Here is a 25,355-nt window from a genome sequence, read left to right on the forward strand (position 1 = left end):
GTGTTCGCCATGCCGCTCAGCATGGCCTGCCCCATCATGCTGGAGAGCCTCCTCTTTGACCTCCGCACCCGCAACCCCACGCTCTTCGTCTACTTCTACCGGCGCTACTTCTGGCTGCTGGTGGCCGCCTTCTTCAACGTCAGCAAGATCCCCGAGCGGATCCAGCCGGGGCTCTTCGATATCGTGGGGCACAGCCACCAACTCTTCCACATCTTCACCTTCCTCAGCATCTACGACCAGGTGCACTACGTGGAGGACGGGCTGGCTGAGTTCCTCAAGGCGCCCCTGGCTGCCCCCACCTACCTGGGCACCGTGGGGTACATGCTGCTCCTGACAGTCTGCCTTGCCGTGGTCGTCAGGAGGTTCCTCAACGTCGCAGACCTCTGCAAGCAGGACTAGCCCGGCCAGCAACCCTCAAGACAGTGACCACTGTACCAGTGACCCTTGGGCTGGAGACCCTCGGGCTGACGACCTTCCGACCGGTGATCCTCAGACCAGTCCCACCATGTCCTGAAGAAGCTGTGAAACCTGGGGGAAACACACTTGTGGAAGAGCCAGGTCCCTTTCATGGAGGGTTGCTGGAGAAAATGACCATGGCAGAACTGCTCGTGCTCTTTAAACTACTAGGTTACCAGGGGAAGCAAGCAAATGCTTACTGGTATGTTGCTGCTTAGAGTATAAGCTGAAATAATTTAGCTCTGCTACTAGGAAGAATGCATGAATGGTGAATGCCACTTACTAATTTCATAACAATTAGGTTTGAACTAGCTCTGTATATACATATATATTTATATATCTAGCTATATATTTATTAGCTACATATATGTGTATATATATGTATACACTCGAAGACATTTGTGCAATGATTACTCATAGACTTTTGATCAACTCCTGTGTGAAATTTCCTAGCAGATTATGCACTGACATTTATCTTCCTCTGTGATGCTGTAACAGGCCTTTGCAGCCACATACTGAATTTTAAATGCAAACAAATCGATAGCTATCTATAGTTTCTAAGGTCTTGCAGCCTTTTCAGCCAGGGAACAATAGATTTAACAGAGAGAGGAAAAACAGCTGTGAATTATTACGGAATTACCAGTTGATGGAGAGACTTTAATTAGACAGGCAGTGAGTGGTTGGTGGAACCACTCGGATACTAAAATAAAATAGAAGGATATGTAAAATAACTGAACCAGAAAGGGGTCAATGGAATGGGGGCAGGGGAAGAAGAAGGACACTGCATAATGGCATGGCTCTTCCCTCAACACGTCAGGAACATCTGTTGTGTTAAGGGGGTTGCTAAGGGGCCCCTTTATCTTCCCTGGTAAATCACCCCCAAATCAGCCCTTCAGAGTCAAAGTCAGATGCCAGACTTTCTATAAACCCCTGCCAAGCTCGGTGGGAGTTCTGTGGACGTAAAGAGAGTAACTGATGCATGAGATCTCATTCTGGATCTTTTAGAGAACTACATGGAACTAGTTTTCTTTTGCTCTTAAATTAAAGCACTGTCAGATTTACCATCCTAAAATTAGTTGCGGAATAAGGTACTGCTGAATCTGAGTTCGGGACTCAAAATCTGGCTCCAGAAGTACTGGATACTGGCACTTTCTCATCATTCCCCACCTTTTCCTATTTTGACTCATTGTGGCTGCAGCTGGGTGTGTTGAAGTTCTCTTTCAGAAGCTTTGGGGGAGTTCAAAGACAAGAATTAAGAGATATTTTCCAAAGCAGTATCTTTTCAGAGCAACACAGATATTATTCTTGTCACACAACAAAGAGCTAACTATAGTTTGAACTTACCTCTGTACACAGAGACATTTTTGTAAGCTATATGCAGATTCTAAGCAGATGGGGTTTGATTTTGTCTGACAGAACAAGTTATGCAATAATATTACACAAGGGGGTTACATATCGAACTTCAGGTGAGAAACTACTTGTATATGCCATTGTCAGAAGAAAGGTGGTACTGCCTTATGAAATGCTGGTGTCAGACTGCACAACAGTGTAGTGGCTCTTTTACTCAGCCCCTATTGTAGAAATATATTTCTGCTTGGGTCTTTCCCCTATTCATGGACATGGCATCTGAACCCCAAGAAAATGTTTTGAGTCCAATTCCATAGTCTTCAGTAAGACAAAGCCCCCTTTGTTTATAATGGGAATATAGGAAGAGCTATATCTGGGGATTATGAGGCCAAATCCTCAATATGAGTCAGAATCATCACAGAAACCAATAATTTATATGTCCTGTACCAATGTCAGCTTTGTGAAAACTTCTCTTTGAAAGTGCATAAGCTAACAGAAAATTACACTCAATTTTATCTCAACCCATTTTAAGTACAATGGTTTGAATATTTTAGATTCTCAGTGAATGATTAAAATGGCCCAACAAAAAATGTACTCTTTGCCAGCCACAATTCTGCTAGTACATAATTTCTGATAGGGTCACATGTGGTCTCTTAAAGAGATTGGCTACAATTTTCTGAAACAGCAGTTCCCAAACTGTGGCCCCTTGAGTTATTGCTGATGGGCCATAAAAAACAGCATGGCCCCATGTGGCTGGCTGTGTTTGGTTATTATTTGCCAACCTCCATTAAAAGAAAATGAAAACTACATGAAGTATTTTTATTTTTACATATTTCCATTAACTTTTGTTACTCATAAATGTAGCATTGCTTTATTCAACCAACAAAGCAGAAAATGATCTGCACCACTGGGAGAGGAGGCTGGTTCACAATAATTATTCTTTGAAATGTGCTTTATATTGTGAAAACCCTGAAAACTCACAATAGAAAGCCAGTGGATCAAGACCTGCAACGATGTCATCCTATGAATTTCCACAACTGCAAAAAGAGGCCAAAAATCTTTGAGGTGGGCTGTATTCAAATTAAAATAATAGTGGCATAGTAGTTAGAGCCCAATGACTCATTCACTAATTATGTAGAAAGGGTTTGCCTGGGAGATGCCACTAGCATGTCGAACTAGCAATTAAAAACTAAGAAATAAATCAAAAAGGCCAGGGACAGCAAATCTCAGCACTAGAAGACAGCTCAGAAACAAGCAACAGTAAAAGCCAAATGTAAGAGACCAGGCTTTTAAAGCATACTGTATAATGAATTATATTTGTGCTTGTCAGTCACAATGTAGAGGACATCTCGAGAGGCAATGTCAAAAATGGCTGTTGCTAACTTGTAAAAATACATTTGATATTTGCAGTTAGGCCATGCAGGGTCATCTATATATATCTCAAAGACAGATAACAGTGTAAAGTTTGGATTGCAACCAGCTGCAATTTTACTGGAATCTTACTGCTCTTACAAGAGTGCCTGTGAGCCCCAGTCACGCTGGAGATTTGGTACCTGGCTCTGATACTAAGAATATTGCTTCATTTAGAAGCTTCCATTGGCAAATTGTTGGGGCACAGGTATAAGCCTGAGCACCTCATGGAATCATTTGTACACTCTGGTTGCAAGCACTGCACTCTGAGCCACTGTAAGCAGGCTGTGTGAATCCCAAGGGAATGGCCATAGGGAGATGTGATTAGAGTTTAAGAATTCTAATTAATGTGTTTTTGTTTGTCTGTTTGTTCAAAAAAATGTGGCTACAAATTAAAAAGGTACAGTAAGCATGGAGAATATCTAGGGAAATGCTACCAAGTGTCTGTGTTTATCCAGTGAAGGACATGTGGGGAGATAATTGCTCCATTTGCTGTGTCCGATAGCCAGTCTTCATAAATATGGACAGAACAAAACTGAGTTAAAAGAAGTTAAAAGTGGAACAAGATATCTATAATTATAGTGCTTGAATTTGCTCACACAGAAGTGAGTCAGCATTTGTGTCACTTATAAGGGTGCAGGATGACTTCTTGGTGTGAAAGCACACATGACTGAACATGTGTAAGCATGTCCAGAGTTTACACAAGAGGTCTAACCTGCAGACTAGATGCATAAGGACATCCTAGAAAACGAACTTTTTTGCATAAGTACCTGTCATAAGGTTTTTATTGCCTGGGTACCTGCCATAAGGTGTACACTGTGGACTCATGCTTAAAACCAAAAGGCTTTTTGGGCCTTTTGTGGTAGAATTTGTGTGGGGATGGGAGCCCAGGTGAACACTGGAGCTCAGCGGGATGGCCTGGACATGCCTGTGTGTCTTTCTGCCTTGGGCCAGCACTGAGCTCCAGACTGACAGGCCTGTGCCCATGGGAACTGACTGCTGATGGGGACAGTTCCCCGAGTGGTGGTGGCACAAACGCCCCTCCTTGCAGTCAGCATGTGCCTAGAACTGCAGTCTACACACTGGCATATATTGAGCAAGCCCAGCTTCTGGGCACTTCCAAGTAGCCTGTGAGCTTTAGGCTCATGTTTGTGTAGGATTGATACACCTGATCTGTATTAATTATCCGGTGTTCTGTGGTGATACCTGATTTCTTCTTCTGCAGCACATTCATTTGAAGGTCAGTATCCAGGGTATCTGTGAAGCTCTGAGCAGCTTTGTTAGCAAAACTGGAATGTGCAGTCTGGAAACACAGGGAAAGGTTTCATCTGCATGCTGCACTTGTAGAAATTTAGCAGTTAAAAGTAGAAACATGTTGGGTTTTTTTGCTAAAATGATAGTTCTGCTTAATTGTCCAAGTGTTGTGCTTATTATTTATTTGCTGAATCCAGCTACTTTGTCAGGTTTTTGTCAACAGTGTACCTGCAGAAAATGACAGTATGAAAGTTTTACTTCATGTTTAAGTAAACTCTGAGGCAGCACATGCATAAAGCATTATTGCACTAAACTCAGTTGATTACCATCCACATGCCTTACAGAAGCAAGTCATACCTGTAGTAATTGCCCAGATTAAACTGTTTTTCATTGCCTATGAGAGTCAAAATGACCAAGTGGCCAGTAAGAAGCTGAGGAGTCAGGCACTCCTGGGGGCTTGTCTCTGCTTTGCCACTGTCTGTTCTGTAATCTAGGGCAAGTTGTTTAAACTGTGTTCATTTTGAATGAATTTAATTCGTGTCAAACACTGGAATTGTACCAGGGTTGAATTTGACCCTCTGTGTCTCAGTTTCCACATCTGTAAGATGGGGAGAATATACCTTACCTACCTCGCAGGGTTGCTCTGAAGACTAGCTAATGTTTGTAAAGCACTTAAAAATGCAAAGACCCTCCTAGGTGCTAAGAAGAAATATTACTGAACTCCGGCAGAGAGAATGTTATTTTTTTCCTCATCTCACAGGGAGAGGAACATGAACGTTTCTAGACCGTGAACTCCTGGGACAAACCCTTGTCATTGCCATGCTCCTAGGAAGTTCATGTCCTGTGTCCTTTGGAGCTGATGGCAAAATTTCCACTGGCTTCAAGTAGGGGGCAATCAAGACCTAAGCAGTCTTAAATAGGCTGACTAAATGCTTAAGGGTCAGGAGTAAAGAGAAAAGATACATGACTTACGTGTTTTCTCTTCAGAAATTCTCACTGGTAACTCATACTGAGGGCATTGGAACACTGACAGGAGGCCTCGTTGTTCATTTAGCCATGGATTGTATTCTGGTTACCATGAAATAATGGAGCAAGATTTTCCATCAGTGTCTGTAAGCAATTTATAGAGTTCTCTATGAGTCTCTCCTGATTATGTCTCAGTTGCCACTGGGAATTTCAAACTACATCAAGCTACTTCTTATCAGGGTAAAAAGACCTTAAATAAATGAAGCTTTTAAGTAAACATGTGTAATCACTTGGGAACATAAAATTATATTGATCAAACAACTTTCTCTTTTTCCCTCCTGGTCCCCAAAACCAACAACTTGGAGCCAATCCTGTTATTGAGTGAAAACTGAACTTGGATCTTCTGACCCCATACATGTACTCTTCCTTTGCCAAGGAGCCCTGAATAATAATAATCCTGCTAACCCACTCTGCCCATCTCCTGCAAGGGCTGATATAAACAGCACCACTGAGTAGAGGACCATGTTTTTAAGAGCTTTTCTAACTGGCAGCAGTAGCAGAGGGGAAAAAAAAGACATCAAAGGGTTTGAGTGGTTCATTAAGTCAAAGCTTCTACCATCAGAAATTCTCCCTGTCCAAGTATATTCCTAGCTTCTGTTAGACACATGTAAGTCAGGGCTACACAACCAACACCCAAATTACAGCTGAGACTTCACTCTCTTCTCCTCAGATGAGATGCAAGATGCGAGGCAGTGTCATATGCACTGAAAGACACTGGACTCCATTCAAGACACTTGGTGTCTTGGAGCTGGGTGTGGAATAAACTGAAATCATTTTCACATCTTGCTTAGACAGATGCTGCTTCATTCCACTGAATTCAGTAATAAATTACTGACCAAGACAAAGGAAGCAGGCTTTTGCTTAAAGTTGCCTGTAAGGAAACACCACCAGCAGACTTCTGCTTTCAGGGCAATTGCTTCCTGGGCCATGCTCAGAACTTCAGGATTCTGAAGTAGGGCTTCGCTATTTCATGGGAATGCCTTAGGATTTGTGGTTGTAGCTGGGGGTTCATAGTATGGAGAAACAGCTTATAGCAAGTCAATTCTGTCTGCTAGAGGTTCAAGCACGCTTCAGTAGGAGGTAACACGTTTAAGGGTCTGTGCATGCAGTGAACAAAAAGTGTGAATTTCATGTGGTTCTGTTGGGAGGGTTTGAAAATTTACTCTTTGTACACTTTTGGATGCTGACTACTGTCTATGTAATGACTATGCATTTTTAGCAAAAAAAAAGGTGTGAGCTATAAATAAAGTTAATTCTGAGTACATTTTTGCAGAAATGCATTTATAAAGTTTTTTGTCATTTCTTAGTACAACTTACTGGGACACCTGTGGGATCAGAAATGTGATGACTGCCTTTTTAGTTCTCCAATATCTATGCTAACTAATTAATGATAGACATCCCTGTTATATTAAGATCAATAATATGTATAAGGAGATCAGTGTTCAGCCTACAGAGCTCACTGAAAAATCATGAAATTGGTAGCAACAACATCAAGAATCACAGCAAAATACTGACTGCAAAATGAAGAGTTCTATTTGGCATCAAATAAAGTTTCCCATTTGGCAGAGTAGGAATGTTTCATGTGGCAAAATACTGTTTTCAGTCCAAGTCAGGCACCAAAAAGCACTCAATGAACTGCAATTACATAAAGTATCTGCTTTAAGCCTTTTCTGTCAAAATTCAGCAGGACAAGATGTATCCCAACATAATTGCAGGCACCCCCCGATACTGTTAAAAGACTGAACACAATGGAAAACTATAGGATCTTCTAGTTGAGGTCTGCAGAATTCCTTCAAAAGTTTTAAAATTCTTGAGACTCTTATTTGCAGACTTTGTACATCCTATCTGAAATTACTTCAAGTATTTGATGATCCCAGCAAAAACATCCATTGCCCCCTCACAACCAGATGCTTCAAGAGACTACATCCTGCAAATAAACAAATGTTTCACAAGACTGCATCCTGCTGTTAAGATTTAAGGCCTTTCAAAGGGTTATCAGTAGGCTCTGGATCTGACTGCTGAATGTGAACATGCTGGAAGAAAACCTCACAAAACTGACAGAGCCAGTGAAGATGGCAAAATACTGAGCAGAATGGTAGGCAACAAAAGTGACAGCTGCTGGGACAGGTAATTTAGTGAGGTCAGTACCTCAGCCTTCAGCTGAGGTGGCTCCATAGTTACTCATCATGATAACCTACTGGAAATCTGAAGGCAATCTATATTTTGTTACAGCGACATCACATCTCTGACAAATGGCCCTAAAAGTCAGGACAGTGTATTTGTGGAGGAACAAAGGAACATCTGACACACAACAATAACCTTCAGATTTTATCTCATCACAGGATAATGTATGGTTAGTAGGATTTGTGAGTAGAGATGAAACTCATTAAAAATTAAAAAGATGGTAAAAATGTAGAGCAAGTCAGTATTAATGCTAAGGCTAAATTTTGGTTTTAGTGATGAGAGTCTCTGGGCAGACACTACAGATGCACTTTCTGCATCAGAAAGCCCTCTATTACAAGGCAGATTTCTTATCAAGAGTGGCAATACCCTTCTGTTAGTGGGGAGCTGGAAATATTTCTCTTGCCAGGGAGCACAGCCTTTGGGTATATGATAGATGCTTTACAGAAGCATAAAAACAACGTCACACAATCTTTTTGGAGAGGAAGCAATTTTATAGAGTTCTCTAATTTGAGTCTCTCCTGCCTCCAAGATCTAATCCTTTCATGTCCCTCCTGACTGATGAAACATGAAAATATAGGGTTTTTTCATTTCTGGTGTTAAGCATACTTCTCATCAATTATACTGTTTGCTAGGAAACATCTATTCTCTGTCGCTCTTCTCTGTTGTCCTGAGAAACTGGGCAATTCCACTTGTACAAGAAGAAAAACCCTGATTTTTTCCTCTCTCTTTATATGCTGGGCTCTCTGCATCCACAGCCCTGGGGCTATGGAATTCAATCACTGGCACTCAGTAGTGTTCCAAAATCTCAGCTTTTCTTTTTAGCAGCACTTGGAAAGACAACTATGAAATGTCAGTGGGGTGGATAACAAGCAGCAATATCCACAGCCCTAAGAAATAATATAAATAATAAGCAAAAGGTAAACAGGTCCCTGGGACAGCTTTTCTGATACCTTTGTACACCCAGGCATCATCTCTCATTATCCCAAATTTAGTGACGCTCATAAGCACATGCTTAACTTTAATATGAATATATGTTTATCTTTGTTCATTGACAGGGGTGAGCTTTTCCTTGTGTTTAAGTGTGCTATAGAAGCAGAGCCCTAATGAGCAGACAGTGCCAGGGAAATGCTGCCAGCAAGTCTGGCACAGCAATTCTGCCATTCAGCCCTAAGGCAGTGTCCTACCCCTGACACCCAAGACTCACATTCCCTACTCAGCCTTAGCACTTTAAAGCATTCTCCTTTCAGGTCATTGTCTGAAGATTTTAATACAAAACAAAGAGCAAAATACATATGTAAAGCTAGAAATGCACCAACTTAGTAATGAATTAAAACTGCACATTCTCTATCTGTACCAGTTACATTATCCCAACACTGTTTCTCGTAGTCTGTAGAAAACCATAGCTCGGAGAAAAAAAGTTTGGAACAGTAACCAGAATCACTGAGCACTATCAAATACATTCACTAGCCAACCTAGTTAAAAAGAGTATTTATTTCTATATTATATAGACTCAAAGATTAAACACAGAAGCTATATATTCTTGAAGAATACCTTTGTCCCTAACAAGAGAGCATATTCCTTCACACTATAGCTGTTCTGCTCCAACAGAAGCATGCCATCTCCTTCATTTTAAACTTCAGATGTACTTTGGACAAAAAAAAAATAATTTGACTTAACTGATTTCAGTGAAACATAGGGAACTGAGGGTGTACAAGAATGGAAAGCCTGCTCAAATGCAATACTCAGGTTGTTAAATTAACATCACTTAAAGTCACTGCTAGCTCAGCACTCAGCAGCCCTAATACCTCAGAGGGAATATACAGCCAGGGTATGTTCAGATCTACTTCTACTGAGACCATCAGTAATCCAAAGGATATAGTGAATTGATATAATGAATGGAAAATAGTACGTACCTCCATTAGAGTTAATCTGTGATTAGTAAATTCCTGCATTCAGACATAAGGCTGAATTACTTACCTGGTAAATATGTTCAGACAGCAACATTTATAAAAACGTTGGCAGTGCCCCACATACTGGTTTGAGATCTCCAGCTGTTACCAACAAGACATTTTAGAAGTCTTCCTTATTAAAGGGGAAAAAAGGGGAAAAATTAATCTCACAGAATTTAAAAGATTTGTTGATTTTGACTTTGCTGGCAGACTTGTTGCACAGGTTTGCACAAAGCAAATAAACTAGTGGATGTACAAATATTACGAAGTGTAGTAATCACTGTGTTCTCTTCTGAAAGTCACAGTGATCTTCTCCAAGCAGAGTTACTGAAGACCCACAGTGAATCTGGCCCTCTTCCCTTTACAGCAGCTGTGGCTTGGAGTGAGAGTCCTCTGTGGAAAGTACTAGATGTTCATCTAGTATCAAAAACAGTTTATTGCTACTTTTAAGTAACCCCAAAGAATGTTACTCATTAGCCAAATATGCACATATAGCTAAGAAATATTTATGCTTTTCAGGCTCTGGAAGTGTCATGATTTCTAGCATCAGTGTCATGGCAGAACTGCCAGATATGTCCCAGTCATGAACGACTTCCAGCTTATTACTCAATAATCTTTGTTTTAAAAGCCATTTCAGTCTCTCAATAGCTCATGAATGAAACAGTCTGCAACAAACAGGCTGGTCAATGAATTCTCTAAGGTGTCAACTTCCCATGTGCACCATAATAGGTCAGCGGTAGTGAGGTTCCCTTCACAAGTAATTCCTGAGCTAAATTCACAGACAAGCACCAGACTTAATTCTCTTCCCTTGGCATTTTGCCTGGAAGGCTCAAACAGGCTGGAGAATAATACTGACTTGTAAAAAGTTCTTTTACCCTACCATTCCTTCATCACATCCCTCCAGTGCCGGCACAGAGGATGCAGAAGGAACGCAGCGTGGCACAGGACAACGCAGCGTGGCACAGGACAACGCAGCGTGGCACAGGACAACGCAGTGTGGCACAGGACGTCTCTACCCTGCACTAGTCCATACGTGGCACAGAGCCATCTGATCCCACCACAGCTGCCCCCATGCATGAGTCAAAGCAGCCTGAGAACCAGGCAGTTCCAGCCCTGCCTGCCTGCTGTGCCAAGTGAACCTTGGAATAAAGAGATTCAGGCCTGCTGTTCAGAGGAAGGTTCTGCAACGTTAGTCTGTGCCCAGCAGACCCATGAAGGACACTGAGGTCAACCAGCAGGAGTTTCCTAGACAAGGTTTGGTCTTACTCAGCTTTAAGAAAACCCCCAATCTTTAACTCAGCCGCCAGTGCTCTGCAGTCTCAGAGTTTGATTGAATCCTCAAATTTCACCAGCCTGAAATAAACAAAAAAAGATAAATAAATTACTCACATGTATTGAAAAATACCAGGTAATTCAGCCTTTTTTGCCCTGCCCCAGGCAATGCACAAGCTGTGCCGTGTAGCGCAGTGTCCATGTCCAGCCCGGCCCGGCCGCAGCGGGGTTTGGGAGCCGCCAGGAGGAGCGCTCGGACCGCTCCCGCTGCCGGGTGTCCCTCGGCCAGCCCGGGGAGCAGCGGGATGGCTCCAGCACGGACACATTTTTTCCGTGGTAGCCGGCCCCTGTATTCCTCATCTGCGGCGCACAGAGGGGAGCACAGGAGCCCCCGCCCTGCCTGCCCTGGGCGCTGCACAGCTGGTGGCAGCGCTGCCCTTTGTGTCTCCCCTTCGCTGGGCACCTCTGCTGCCTCCAGGGCTTATTTGGAAGGGATGCCCCATCCGTGTAACACTCTCAGGGAAAAGCTGGCACAGAGAGCCTGACCGTCTGGCAAAAATAATGCCTTAGAGGCAGCTGCTTGCTGATATAATCCCATATGAAAAGAAAAACTGTTTTGAAGGGGATGACGCTGCCTTCTTAGGCATTCCTGGAATATAAACTGAGCATGAGTCAGTCAGAGTGAGAGTATGCATCTTGTCATGTTGACAAAGAAACAAACCAGGCAATAAATAAAAAAAAATTCTGAAACTATCCTCTTATGCAGGATTTCACCCTCCAGTACCTGGAAGGCTGCAAAGTTGAGCAAAGTCATCCATTCAGAAATGGCTGCTTCCTGACCCAGAACATTCTGAGAGGATTTCTCAGGACAAATTCAGGGCAAGTGAGAGGGACCAGCCCTGACAAAGCCTGAGTCAACCATGAGGCACACATCTGGCTGGCACGATGCCATGTCCATCCTGCCACAGCTGACCTGTTGCCTACTGGATGTGAATGTCTTTTTTAATCTGCCAGTTTTCAGATCTGTGTTCATACAGCCTACCTACCACATTCCCAGCTAGCATCAAACAATGCACATAAATTTCATGCTACAGTTTTCAACACCTAAAGCATTAAAAAGTACTTTCTGAAACATTGCAGTCCTCCTTTTGGGTCTAATATTGCAATGTTAATTGAAGTATTATAACAGTGCTATTATTCAGTCTCTGCTTGCTAGTTTACAGCAGGAGTTGTTGGACTAGCTCTGCTGCTCATAAAGCAGAGCTGACACTCATCCTTCCTGCTCAGACACCAGCTCTTGGTTTGTCATGACCTTCGAGCTCTCCTGCAGAGCTCCGATTCATTTTGGCCAGTGACGCTTCACTCCCCACCTGCAGCCCAAGATCACACAGCACCTCTGAGACAGCTGTGCTTTACTGTCCACTGCTCAGCCTTCAAATAAGCCTGTTCTGGGTGCAGGCACAGTCCAGAGCTGCCCTGAGGCTGTCAGATGATCTCCACAGCCCTGGTAGAAGCTGGGATATGAATGAGCCTGGTCCACTCCTTTCTCATTTAACACCAACATATGGGAAAATGTTTCACAGTGTGAGTTCCTGTGCAAGCTGCCAGTGACCCCTACATCTTGTGCTGGCACAACCTGTGCAAGTCAGCAGCCTCACTGCATGGATGCAGATCTAGCATCTCATCAAAGTGTTTCCAAATCTCTTTACTATGCTATTTTCTTCCTTTCATTTATTTCTTCACTTTTTCTGACCCAACTTCACTCTCTTATCCTCTTCTCTTTACAAATTTGAAGCCTGAAGCCATATTTTTTCAGATCAGAGTCCTTCAGTGCAAGCTGAGCACTGTCAACTGCCTGGAATGTGGGTGAAAGCTCTCTTAGAGAAACCAAGGTGGAGGAGACGGTGAGACTGTCCTGGCTGTATTCAGGGCACTGCTCACTGTGTCAGTGCCACACCAGTGCCCTGACTTGTTTAACACTGTGTAGCCACAGCTACTGCTGTCACACAGGCAGGACAAACAACTGACTTCCCAACTACCTGTGGGCTTTCAGTAGTCTTCTCTTCCTGTCTTACACCACTGGTTGTATTAGCACTAAAGAAGAGTAAATAATTCTATGTCCCACCTGAGAAGTGGTCAAAATGCAATCATGCTTGTACATTCCATTAAATGCAGTAATAACATAATTTATTCTGACATACTGTTGAAAACTGAATGCATTTATTTCCTCACACAGTCCAGCTATAGGTAAAGCTTTTCCGGATATTTCAGACCCAATATATAAACTAACTCTGCACACAAGCTATCTAGATACAAAATATCCTTGAGGGTGAAATTCTACACTCTGAAGAATTTGCTTTGGCAATAGCAAGATTTACTATTTTCCTTGTCAGATTTTGTTCTCAGGACATTGGTCATCATTTCTTTGTTGACAGATTTTGCAGATCTCAACATGACTGATCAACTTGCAAATCCAATCAATGAGAACCTGGAGGTCTCACTATATTTTATGATAACTGCTGGGATTACTCTCAGCCAAGAGTATAAGAAATGTTCTGCAGTACGAGCCACATCTTTTATGCTCAGTGTCAAACATAATAGGCTTCTAATAATAGAACCACCACAATCTGTCCGGCTATTCCAGTCCTGGATCTGCCACAGGAAGCATCTCATGAGGTCACAGCTAATACAGTAAACAGTGACCCTTGTTAGTGACATGGTAAGAACAGAAAGGCTTCAAATGTTGGGGAGGTTTCTCATCTACAACACTCTTCTAAAGGATTTAGCAGGGTGAGTATATTTACAGTTCCTCTTACACAAATTATCACAGTATGCACAGAACTCTGGGGTTTTATACAGCTCATTATAAGTAGGAAGAACAACCATCCACAGGGTATGCTGGTGCTAAATCTCTAATTTCAGACCTCACTTATAATTGTGTATTGAAAGATTTTTATTTTATGATGGGAACATAGTAGAAGTTTTGTTAATTTTTATCTCAAAATCTGGACAGACATATTACTATACTCTGCAAGCTGTTTTCCTGGTTGATATATTTCCACCACGCAGATCCTTTTGCCTAAATCTCAATAAAGATTCTGCAACAATTTGTACTTGCTCACTTGCTATATCAGCTACATATACTAGGTTTAGTGCAGTACCTGCTGCTTGGTCATTCTCCTTCCATCTGCCAGAGCCTACATAATATTTAATTCCTTAATTTTCAGTATTCATCACAATATCACTCGGTGGATTCTTACCTCTTGCTGACAACTGCTTGTTCTTTCATAGCTTTTACATAAGATGTGTAGATGCAGAAATCTGCTATGTCACTTCCATCTCTGTGTTTCAAGACTGAGACTTCTCTGATTTACAGCAGCTTTCCTTCAAAATTTTCTTCAAAAATCTTTTACCTGAAAATTGTTTTAAAGGTTACAGGTCATTTATTGCTCTGCAGTCAAGAATTTCTTTCCAGATGTCAGACACTACTGTGCTTTAATTATACAGTCCTCTGAAAGGCCTTCTACTGTGAAATTTTCTTCGTTGTCTGAAAGTCATTTTATTGGCAAAACATATGACTAACAAAAGGGATATGACTCTATGCTTACTGTATTATGAATTATTACACTGTGTACAGCTGAGCTTTAAAAACAATTTTCAGACAGCTCTGATTTTGGTGACTAAAGCTTTAAACTGCTTAGTTTTTTTTACTCCTTTATTAAAGCCAGAGGTGGTGAATTTCTAACTTCTGATCCCATTTTTTGTCAGGCCAGGCCTGAGCATCTGTAGGTCAGACATATGTCCTGGAACTATCTGTGCTTTTTTGAGTTCTCTGATGGAAACTCATACAAACTGTAAGAAAATGTTAGAAAATTGTGACACATTGTCTAATTCACAAATTGAGATAAAGTGAGAGCAGTTCTTCTCAGCCTGCATGGAGCTTAAAGCTTGACCCCTTCTGCCTTAGCCCTGAAGGAGAACTTGTTGCCTGAAACATTGTCTGTCTTTTTAGTTGGTCCAGTGAAAACTCGTTTGTGCCTCAGAACCGTGCCTTGCACGATGCCTTCGTGAAGCACCCTGTGAAAACATCCCTGCTGGAGCTCCATACAGCAGGGACTGTTCCACTGGCAGGGCTCAAGAGTTCTTTATTCCTGTCAGACACAAACCATTATAGAGCAGCATTCTCCAAGAGACAGATCTGCTTGTGGGACATATAAATACTGGTTCTCCTTCTATTGATGTCCATAGGAACAAGGATGGAGGTATGATATTATGAGATACTAAGTTCTTAAAATATGTTCTCAATGATTTCTATATTAAGAGCTGTTTTGCTTTGGAGGATGAAAGGTCTGTTCACTCAATATGAGGAACAAGGTCTGTCTCAGAGATGTGGAAGAACATCTATTCATCCAAAAGCTTAGCTATTTCAGGAATAATCTGTAAATTATTTTAAGAGTTTGTTTAAACCGTTGTTAACTATACCTGGCAGATTTCTGGCAAATGCATTATTGTTTCTCTAGACTTCTTCATTCCTTCAAGGAAACTTTTTGGGAGACAGGACTTGTCACTTCTCCTGTTGACACTGTTCTACTTTGTATAAATAATTACACATTCACTGGGACTGGGACTAACACCTCCACCCTCCCCAGGAGAGTTACTGAGCCATCAGACTAGAGCATTGTTTTTTCTCTCACCAGCTGGCTCCATGAATATGTAAATATATTTTACAAAGTGGGACTGTTCCAGTTGAAGGGGCTGGTGGTCAGGTCGCTGCTGTGAGGCAGAAACCTAACCTGAATTTGCAGAGGAGAGGAGAATTCCTCTCAAACACAGGTAGGAGTTATTTTGTGAGGTATGCATTGACTTCTTCAGGAGCACTGATGTGATCCTCACTTTCTCAGTGGGGTTTACACATCAATTTGTATCATTGTTTTGACAATCACTTCCATAAAAATACATTTTTATCATTAAATTGAATAATTTGCACCAAATGAAACAGAGTTTGGAAACTTAATTTCATTTAGAAATATGAAAAAATCATATTCAGCTCTTCAGTGCTGAGATTTTCGTTTTTGTCCAAGTGTTCAGCCAATTAGTAGCCCAAACTAACTTAGAAAGTCTTCCCAAATAATATCTTGTTTACCAGTATGGGCTCCACAAATTCTATACCTTTTATCTTAGTCTAATCGAAGTTCAAGTAGGTGACTTTTGCTTTCTGCTTTGAAAACTGTGAAATGTGCCTGTTGTCATAGAGTGAAGGGCTTCTGGGAAAGGCAGAGTAACTTGGGAATTCACAACCTGGAAAAACTTCATTTTCCTCCACTGAAAAACATTCAGCTTAACAAACAGACTTACATTTCGAGGGTAATTCAAACAGCAAACTAAACCAAAACTGGAATTAGGAGTGGAACAGACTGCTAAACTATCCAAAACTGAATGGCAGATTTAACCTCTCATTCTCATATTAATGAGAAGTAGCTGAAGAATTCTGAAATGGAGTCAAATTGTCCATCTTTGAACACTAAGAGGATGTAGTAAAATCAAAGGTCCTGTTGTGTTTGGATCAGACCTCTGATAATCTTTTATAGTTATAACCTTTTGGTTCTAAGTCCTGCATTAGAGCTTGGCTGGGAATCTATGTTGGAGTCTTCTTCTACAATACAGAAAATGTAAAAGTAACATTCCAGGTATAAATTAACACATTAACAATCCAGGGCAGGTCAGAGACACAGCACACTGAGTTTAGTATTTACTTAGTTTAATTAAATGTATTTGATTTCACTTACAGTTAAAGCAGATAACTGAATAACAGTACTTAAGAGGAGACTCTGGGGTTAATAATCATTAAGGAATCCACAGAAGCACACTTCCACCTTGGTAAAAACTGCAACCATGAGAGGGGGGATAACCAAGAGACAGGCCAGGAAACTTTTGAGGTGCATTTGGGGTGGTGTCAAGGCAGAGAGAAGTGTCAGTAGTGTTTAAGAGCCTAAGAACCCAGAGCTTTGAAAACTTAGCTGAAAGCTGAATACAGAGATGTTGTACTGGATAGACAGTATAATAATCATGATCTACTGGCTGTACTTATAACTCAGGCTCCATATAAATCAGTTCCTCTCATTCCCTTTCAGGAATCTATATACCTAGCATCACATATCTACATCTGCACCTCTTTACACCAAAGAATTCCTTACTGTTTGACACTGTGCAGGATAATTATTATCAGTGCACTGCAGTACATCTGGAAGGATGAAGGAATGCTGGCTCAGCATACCTCAGGCAAAGCACTGCACCTCTTAAAGAATGAAAGCATACATAAAACAGGAGCACAAGAGCTGCATCAGTCTTTCATGCCTGAAAGCCAGGCATAATTGCTTTGAAGTGGAAGGAGTTACAGCACTGCAGCTCTCCAACTGCAGAACAGGTAACAACAGGAATTTAAATAAATACTTACCAATCCTTGCAAATTCTTTGATTCCTTATTCAAAGATGCTACCCATCCACCAGAAAATGTTATGTGGTAGAGGCAGGCATTCCTCTGTCCTTTCCTGCCAGGATTAAAATGAAACTTGACTGTTATCTCAAGAATGAGCCCAAAGACCAGACTTAGATTCTGGAAAAACTTTTCTCCTCTCAAAGTACCCTTTTAATAAGTGAGTTGAAGGATTTAAACATAAAGACTCATTCAAAACAGTTGCCTGTGCTCAACTGTCCACGTCCAAACTGAAGTCAAGTATAGTTTAGGAACTGAAATTAAATTACAGTATTACTTACTCAGTCTGGCCTTTATTTTGTTTGGTGGATATGGGAAATTTTCTCAGAGACTGTTAAAACAAAAATAGTCTGAGGCTCTTGAAAGGACTAAACCAAGTAACTCCTGGAATACAAAAAAGATAAATTGCTGCTTAATTCTGGTCTTGCACTTTTGATTCCCAAAGTACTAAAGGACTGCTGCTGAGTTAGAACTGCATATTGTGCAACAGTTTTCATATAACACTAAAAACACTGAAGCATTCTTATACCAAGTATATATCTAATTTAAATCTATAATGCTATTTCTCTAATGCTTTTCCAGTGTTTAAGTTAACTTTTGTGATACATTTTGTAACCAAAACTGCTACTGTCTTGAAGTCTCTGGTCTTGGCTCCTAAAATTTCCATGTAAGTTCCATCGATTTTTTTGTAACTTTTCTCCTTAATTCTTTAGCATTTTAATGACCTACAATATTTTGCCCATAGCAAGAAGCTCTGCAATACCATGCTGAGCCTGATATTGACAATGACATTTCTTTACACATTAAATAACGATGACTCTGTGAAAATCATTACCCAGCAACATAATAGATCACAGATGTGTTTAAAAAACATAGTATTAGGTTGGACTCTGAATTCTGGCCCAGAATGCATGTGTGCATCTCCCAGGGCAGTAATTCAGCACTTAGAAAAAGTAAACTCACCATTGTAATGCACATGGCAGATAGCTGAGTTCCAGCCACCAGTGAAATAATCTGGCCCCAGTTTTGCATTCCATGACCCCTGTGCTCTGATGGGAAGGAGGCCATAGGGACTGACTGTAATTCCTGCAGTCAGAACTGCCCAGCCCTGGTACAATTTATTGTTGCACAGGAACAGCAGTGATGCAACACCCACCTTCTTGCCAGGGAGCCTACGCTGAATAAGGACAACTGAGGGCACAGCACAAACAACAAGGGGAATCCTTGTCTGTACCAGCAACATGATGCTGTACCTGGCAGAGAATGACTGTATCAACATATTCCCTCACAATTACTTCAGCTTTCTTCACTTGACCTAATCTGCCTGTTGAGGAAAAGATATTTTCCCTGTCCTGAATTTCCACCTTTGAGGAAGGAAGTCCTCCAGATGTGGGCTCCCCCAGTCTGTCTTTCAGACATAGATGTGGAGCTGCTCAGTTAAGTGAGGGGCTCCTTTTCAAGTCAGGAAAACCAGTGCAAGAATGATCACAGCTGATGGAAATTTCTTTGTATTCCCCCATCTCTTGTTGCACAGGCTGTCATATCATTTGCACATTTTGTAAAGAGTTTTTTCCTCATTGTCCCTTTTCTGGTAATTTGGAAGTGGAGAGTTTTCTTACCAGGAAAAGTAGGAAAACAGTATGTTTGTTGGTTGAACTAAAAGTGCTCATAACACTTTTCTTCCTAAGAGCATTTGCAGTAAATAAATTAGATCAAATTGTTCCCCCTTTCATGTATAGCCTTATAAATAACAGTAGAAGGAAATTCAGGAAAAGCAGTGAGAGCATTGGCAGGAAGCAGTTTCTCACAGGGCTTAATTCTGATTTCAGATCTGTGTTGCCAGTAACAGCAAACTAATTACATGTGAAACTACACCATGAGTCTTGGGTCCCAGGTATGAGCTGTGCAATAGCAGTGTGACAGCCTCTCCCTGCACAGGCTGCTGAGAGCATTCACATGTGCCTCTGCCTCACACCTCCAGTGTCACCTGCAGCCAGCTCGAGGGGAAGGTGGCTGTGACCATCACCAGGCTGTTGGCAACACCCAGTGTGTCAGGGAACACAGCAATGGCTCCACATCTCACCCTCTGCATTCAGGTCAGAGCTAACACTCTCTGGTGGAGGTGGTGCTTTTGGAGGGGAGAGGACACTATTGTGCAGTAGATTGTTTGAAATATCAGCTCTTTTCATCTCTCAGTCTACAAACCAGACTCTGATCTAAGTCTTCAGAAAGTCTTATACAGACATGAGTGAGTCTTGTCATTAAATGAGAACAATGGATTCAAGGATGATTATTTATATATATCCCTCATAAAAGTAATTCTATTTTGTATCCAGAAAAAGAAAGCCTACTTTTTCCATTTTAGTGACATTTTAGTGTCATTTATCATATCCATTTTAGTAACACAATTTTGTAGCTTCCCTCTTATTTCCTTCCCCAAGCACAAGCACAATTAAAGGTCTCATGTTTCTTTCCTGCATCCACCAAAGCAACAGGAATCTGCTTTGTAATTTTCTTTCATAATATTATCTACTTGAATACTTGCTGACTTAGATTACATCGAGCCTGGGATAATGACTGACTAGGCAGCTGATCTGTCTTTGCTTTTACAGCTCTCTAGGTAAGAACAGCATTTCCCGACCCTTGATGATGCCCTGCCCTGTGCCAGGGCTCAGAAGTTGTCCTGCACAGACTGAGGTGCTTTGCTCCTCTCTGTGCTGCTGGAAGACAAGGGGACAGCCTAATTCACAGGCACCTGCAGGCAACTCAGGGCTTCTGCCTCTTAAGTTTTATGGCCTTCTACTCCATGGTTTATGCTCCTGTTCCTTTTACATTCCTTGGACTGATGTGTTTAAAATGCACTATTAGAGACACTGCTCTTGCTTAAAAATATTCTTTTTAGAACCCATTTATTTGATCAGCACTTCAGCCATTTCTACACCTTCTGTGTGATACTGTCATTGTGCCTGCTCCTGGTTAATGGACCCTGGCATGCTTCATTGGAAGTGTTGAAACAATCCTCTAAGAGTCTTGTACGATGAAGTATCTTTTCACAACATTATGAATGTTTTAAGGATCCTGCTTGATATCAGGCACTCTGGTTAAGAATTACTAGATCCCTTTGGTTACAGGAATATTTGCAATTTAGCAGTGGTTGTCCAATTTATAATTTTTATATTATGATGAAAAACAATCCAACTAACGATAAATTCAGCACCATTGTCCATAATATTTTCTTATGCTGGCAAATAAGCAACTGACCTTGAACAATAGAGGGTAAAACATTTGAAAAAAAAAGGAATTATTGGATACCAGCTTATATTCCTATAAACAGAAGAGGCAAGTAGAAACTCATGTCAGAATTGCCCAAACTGACAAATAAAAGGACCAGAAGGTAATTTAGAAAAGCCATACTGAAAAACTGTACTGCTTTTATGATTAATGCATCACTTCTGGTCTCACTGCTAAATGATAATATGAAATATGAAATTTTGCAACTGTATTAAATATGTTATTACTTGAGGTAAAACCAGAAAAGAGACAAAAATGTTAATTAGAGAATGTAAGCTTAGTTCCTAATAAGTTCCTTAATTCCTAAGGTGTGGGAATACTGTCATTACTACATTTGCCCTTGGTATCTCAGTATCAAAATAAACCAGGGGAGGGGAGGTCTATGATTCATCACAGCTATTTTTTATATAAAGCCAGAAACCACATTGTCATTTGATAAATGAGCCAAGAGTGAAGCTTGAAACACAAAAAGAGAGAAGAGTGGGAATTCAAGCCTGGGGAAGGGTGGAGGCTCTGCAAGTTTTCCAGTGAAAACTCTTGTGTGGGTTTTTATTTCTATAAAGTAGCAGATTCAATAAAAGGCATGACATGGATAAATCCTTGGCTTGCAGACCAAAGAAAATTTGGGATTCCGAGGACTGGGTGGGTACATCAGTTTGTAAGAGTCATTTTAGGTGCTAGGATTATCAAGAAAATAGGGATACATCCTCTCTATTGCATGTTGTTCAATGCTATTCTGAAAAGGCACAACTTGTAATTCCAGGAAATACCACAGTTCTTTTGGAAGTGAAAATATCAAGATTTTGGCACTTAAGACTACATTGAGAGATTGGGGTTGTTAGCCTGGAGAAGAGAAGGCTCCAGGGTGACCTCATTGTGGCCTTTCAATAATTAAAGGGGACTTAGAAGAAAGATGGGGAAAAACTTTTTAATAGGGCCTATTGCAATAGGGTAATGGTTTTAAACTAAAAGGGTGTAAACTCAGACAAGATATAAGGAAGAAATTTTTTATTATGAAGGTGGCAACACACTGGAACAGGTTGCCCAGAGAGGTGGTGGATCCCCCATCTCTGGTAACATTCAAAGTTGGGTTGGATGGGGCTCTGAGCAACCTGGTTTAGTACCTGCTCAGTGCAGGGGTGTTGGACTAGATGACCTTTAAAGGTCCCTGGCAACCCAAACAATTCTATGATTCTGTGATTCAAATGAAATAAAGAGCTGTTGTTGATAGCATTTACATAAATTTAAATTCAAATAATTTCACAACATCAGCTGAACAGGACTTGTGCAGAAACACTAAGAGAGCACTAAGAGGTCTTTTGCCATGGTACAAGATATGTTGTACAGATGACTTTCCACGGAGAAAAAGAAGATTTGGTGAGAAGCCTGAAAGCTGGAGCATAAACTAAGGTTTTAGGGAGGGGGTTTCTTTTCAGTCAGATCATCAGGCCACTTTTGCTGCTGCACAGCAACATCATTATTAAATTTGTCACAGGCAAGATGGCAGGGATGCATGGAGGGACACGTGGTTTGCACCAACATTGACACAGTCTTTTCAAAGAACATCTCGGGGCCAATCTGTCACACAGGGCTACATTTCAGGAAGAGGTTTCCTCGTTCCACTTCAGCAGTTGTCTCATTTTCAGGCAGACAAGGTCACACTTGCCAGACATTCATTAGGAAATTTGTCCCTTGTTAGCTTTGTGTACCAGATATCTTTCTTCAGTGACTGACAGGGAGAAGCACTCATCCCTGATCACCAGCATCACTGGCTGAGCCCAGGACAGCTGGCAGCAGCTGATGGGAGAAGAGGGTTCACTCAGGCTGCACATTTCTGCCAGACCATTGCAGGAAGCAGTGACACCCTAGGACAGTGGGCATTTCTTATAATTACTGTGGCAGTAGCTCTCTAGTTCATAAGTTAAATGCCTGTCACTAAAGATTCATCATTTCAGGCCTGAAGATGCCTCACCTCAGGGACACGTAACAGAAAATAGTTTTTGTTCTACCTTCAAAAAGAAACTGCTGTAAAAAACTTGTGTTGCAAAGTCAGCTGTCAAAAGTTAGACACTTTTCGTCCACATTAATGCAGACACTTTGCTTATGCAACTCCATACTATTTTTGTCACATAACCTATGCATCATTTATACAAGGAATACATACACAAGGCAGCATAATTAAGATTGCATGAGACTGTAAATCTGCCATCTTTTGGTTTTGAACTTAAAACCTTTTTAGCTGAATTTATATGCATTACCTACAAACAATTCCTAACTGTGCGTTCCATGGTTTTATCCCAAATAGATAGGGACTCTAACAGATGCTGATTGAGAAGCTCCCTGACTTCAAAAATGAAGTATCATCAGTATATGAAAGGGTTTATTTGATTTGGCTCCCTGCAAAAGTAGAAGACTGGGCTTTGTGAAGAAGAAAGGTCACTCCTGTTCCTGTGTTGCTAACAGATCATAATTTAGCTGAAGATTGATGTCAGTGCTAACACATTTATTTATGGGTTACTACTTGCTGGCCTTTTACTTTCTGTTCCTTCTGCAGCCATCAATGGAAACAAGCCAGACATCTCTGGGTCAGTTCATGGGTGAATTCTCTCCAGCAACATCACTTACATTTAGTAAATATAGTTTAATTTAAATTAGTGCCTTGTTTATCATTTACTATTTGTGGTATTCATAATCTATTTAATAGTGGGACACCAAAGAAGCACTTGAGCACATTAGATTTAGGGTGCTGAGGGAACACACGTTTAGGGTGTGTTACTGGGTAGGCAGTGCCAGGGAGTGATGCTGCTGTGTTCCCAGTGAGGTGCAGGTGCAGTCCCCTGGCTGCAGGGGCTGTGTACAGGTGTGGGGGGCTTCTCCAGCAGCCTGTTCATTGCCTCCATTTGCCCAACAGGCCTGAATTGTCCTGTTGCTGCACAGATCTGAAGATATGCTTGGGTGGCACTGCAGAACCTGGTAATGCATTAACTGTTCAGAAGTTTAAAACTACCTTTACATGAGGTTAAAAGTCTGCAGCAACCACATGTAAAAGAGTCCTTGAACATGTAATCCATGGGAACTAACACCTTTTATTGGTGGTTTTGCGTGGAGGCTCTTCAGTGGATATAAGGCCTGAAATACTTTCTCCTTTCCAGTGGGTCTTCTCTAGACTAAAAAATGTTGACAGAAAGGAGCAGCAGGGAACACGTGTGTCTGTGGTGTGAGGATTACACAACTCTGTCATATACATTGACTTCCAGATCTAACAATTTTTATTAATATTGTATTACCTTCATGACTAAATCCAGTATACCTACTGGTAGTGGTTAAACTTCTGGCTGCTAACCAGCATCATGTTGGTCAAGGAGTAAGTAAATGTCTCCTTTGTAGCTTTCTTATTTCCCATTTCTGTGACTTAAAATCAGTTCAAAACACAGCTGCAAACATAATCTCTGCTCTGACCATGTTATGGTCTTCTCTGTTTCCACAGCCCCCTTTTTGTGAACGGGACTCCCTGCCCCAGTGCCTCACCAACCCTTTCCTAGATCCATGCTTCTCCTTCCTCCGGTCCCACTGAGGGATGTGGGGCTGCCCCCCCTCAGGGCTGCAGGCCAGGCACTCCCACTGTCTGCCAGCACTCACGGTCACTCCTACAAAACCTGGGCCTCTCCAAACCCCCTCACATCTCAGCCTCTGCCCTTCTGTTGTCTTCCATTGCCTCTGTGCACACAGGAGCACTGCTGGCACCCCTTACTCACCAGCAGTCTTGCAGGCTGCCTCCAAAGGTCTGGGATGTTCCACTAGCAGCTCCACCTTTCCCACAAAAATCCTCTTGGAAATTTAGCAAGCGTGGATCCAGGTTAGTCTACTGCTTCCTTCATCCAGAACTGCAGAAAGGAAAGGACAGATACTATGTCTACTAAACTGCAGCATCCACTTTTTGTTTAATCCTCAGAGCACCCTCTCTAATCCATAGCACTTCTTTAAGTTGTGGTAGTGGGACCACTCTTCTTTGTATTTTGCAAGAATAGGAATGTTAATAATAAATGAGCTAAAAATAAGGTAATAGGTTTATATTCTGCCTTGTATGCAGCAGAACTTCTGTTTAGTTACTCCAGTCTTTGCTTCAGTTGGCTGTGCCTGAGCACTTTATTACAGACTTACCTCTTTCTCCTGCAAAAGGTGCACAGGAGAAGTACTTAAAACAATAAGAGGGACAGGCTCTTCTTAAAGCAATCCTAAGGAGATAAATTATTATTTATTGACGTGATAATCTGTATGTCATCATTCAACAGCACTAAGAATGTGGGGTTTTTAAATGCCACATTCAATAAGAATATTGTGTTCAGTAAGAATACTGACTTAATCTTTCGTTTCTTTTCTCAGTCAAACAACTTTGGCCCAAATCCTACAAACACTCGAGTATTGAGTTCATTACTGTGTGCTCTGCCACAGCCCTTTAAAGAGTATCTTTCACAGCCAGAGCGAAAAGGCTACTAAATGGGTCAAGATCACCCATTGGTAAACAAAACGAAGCATTTCAAGTTTACTTTAGAATTTAAATAAAGAAGAAATTTCAAAGCAGCATTACTATTTTTCAAGCGCTGGCGAAGCCGCGCACGATTGCACAAACGGCAACACTGAGCTCATTCACGGCCGGGACGAGCCCCCGCCCT

The 25,355-nt window shown here is 41.4% G+C and overlaps 1 protein-coding gene across 2 annotated transcripts; it reads left to right on the plus strand.

Moving 5' to 3' along the window:
- The first annotated feature begins 6 nt into the window (after positions 1-6).
- Positions 7-19,410, plus strand: PAQR9 (progestin and adipoQ receptor family member 9). Of its 2 annotated transcripts, XR_003915887.1 has the most exons (3): positions 7-658; positions 17,030-17,322; positions 19,373-19,410. XR_003915887.1 is itself a non-coding variant. In XM_029960775.1 (1 exon), exon 1 carries the CDS (start codon positions 10-12, stop codon positions 397-399), a length of 390 nt encoding a protein of 129 aa, XP_029816635.1. In that variant the 5' UTR covers positions 7-9; the 3' UTR covers positions 400-6,773. The 2 variants fall into 2 exon arrangements, 1 of the variants encoding a protein (XP_029816635.1); XM_029960775.1 differs by lacking the exons at positions 17,030-17,322; positions 19,373-19,410 and having other exon boundaries at positions 7-6,773.
- Positions 19,411-25,355: the final 5,945 nt, after the last annotated feature.

The sequence above is a fragment of the Manacus vitellinus genome, unplaced genomic scaffold (assembly GCF_001715985.3).
Source record: "Manacus vitellinus isolate BGI_N305 unplaced genomic scaffold, ASM171598v3 scaffold_29_pilon, whole genome shotgun sequence".
Classification (NCBI taxonomy): Eukaryota; Metazoa; Chordata; class Aves; order Passeriformes; family Pipridae; genus Manacus; species Manacus vitellinus.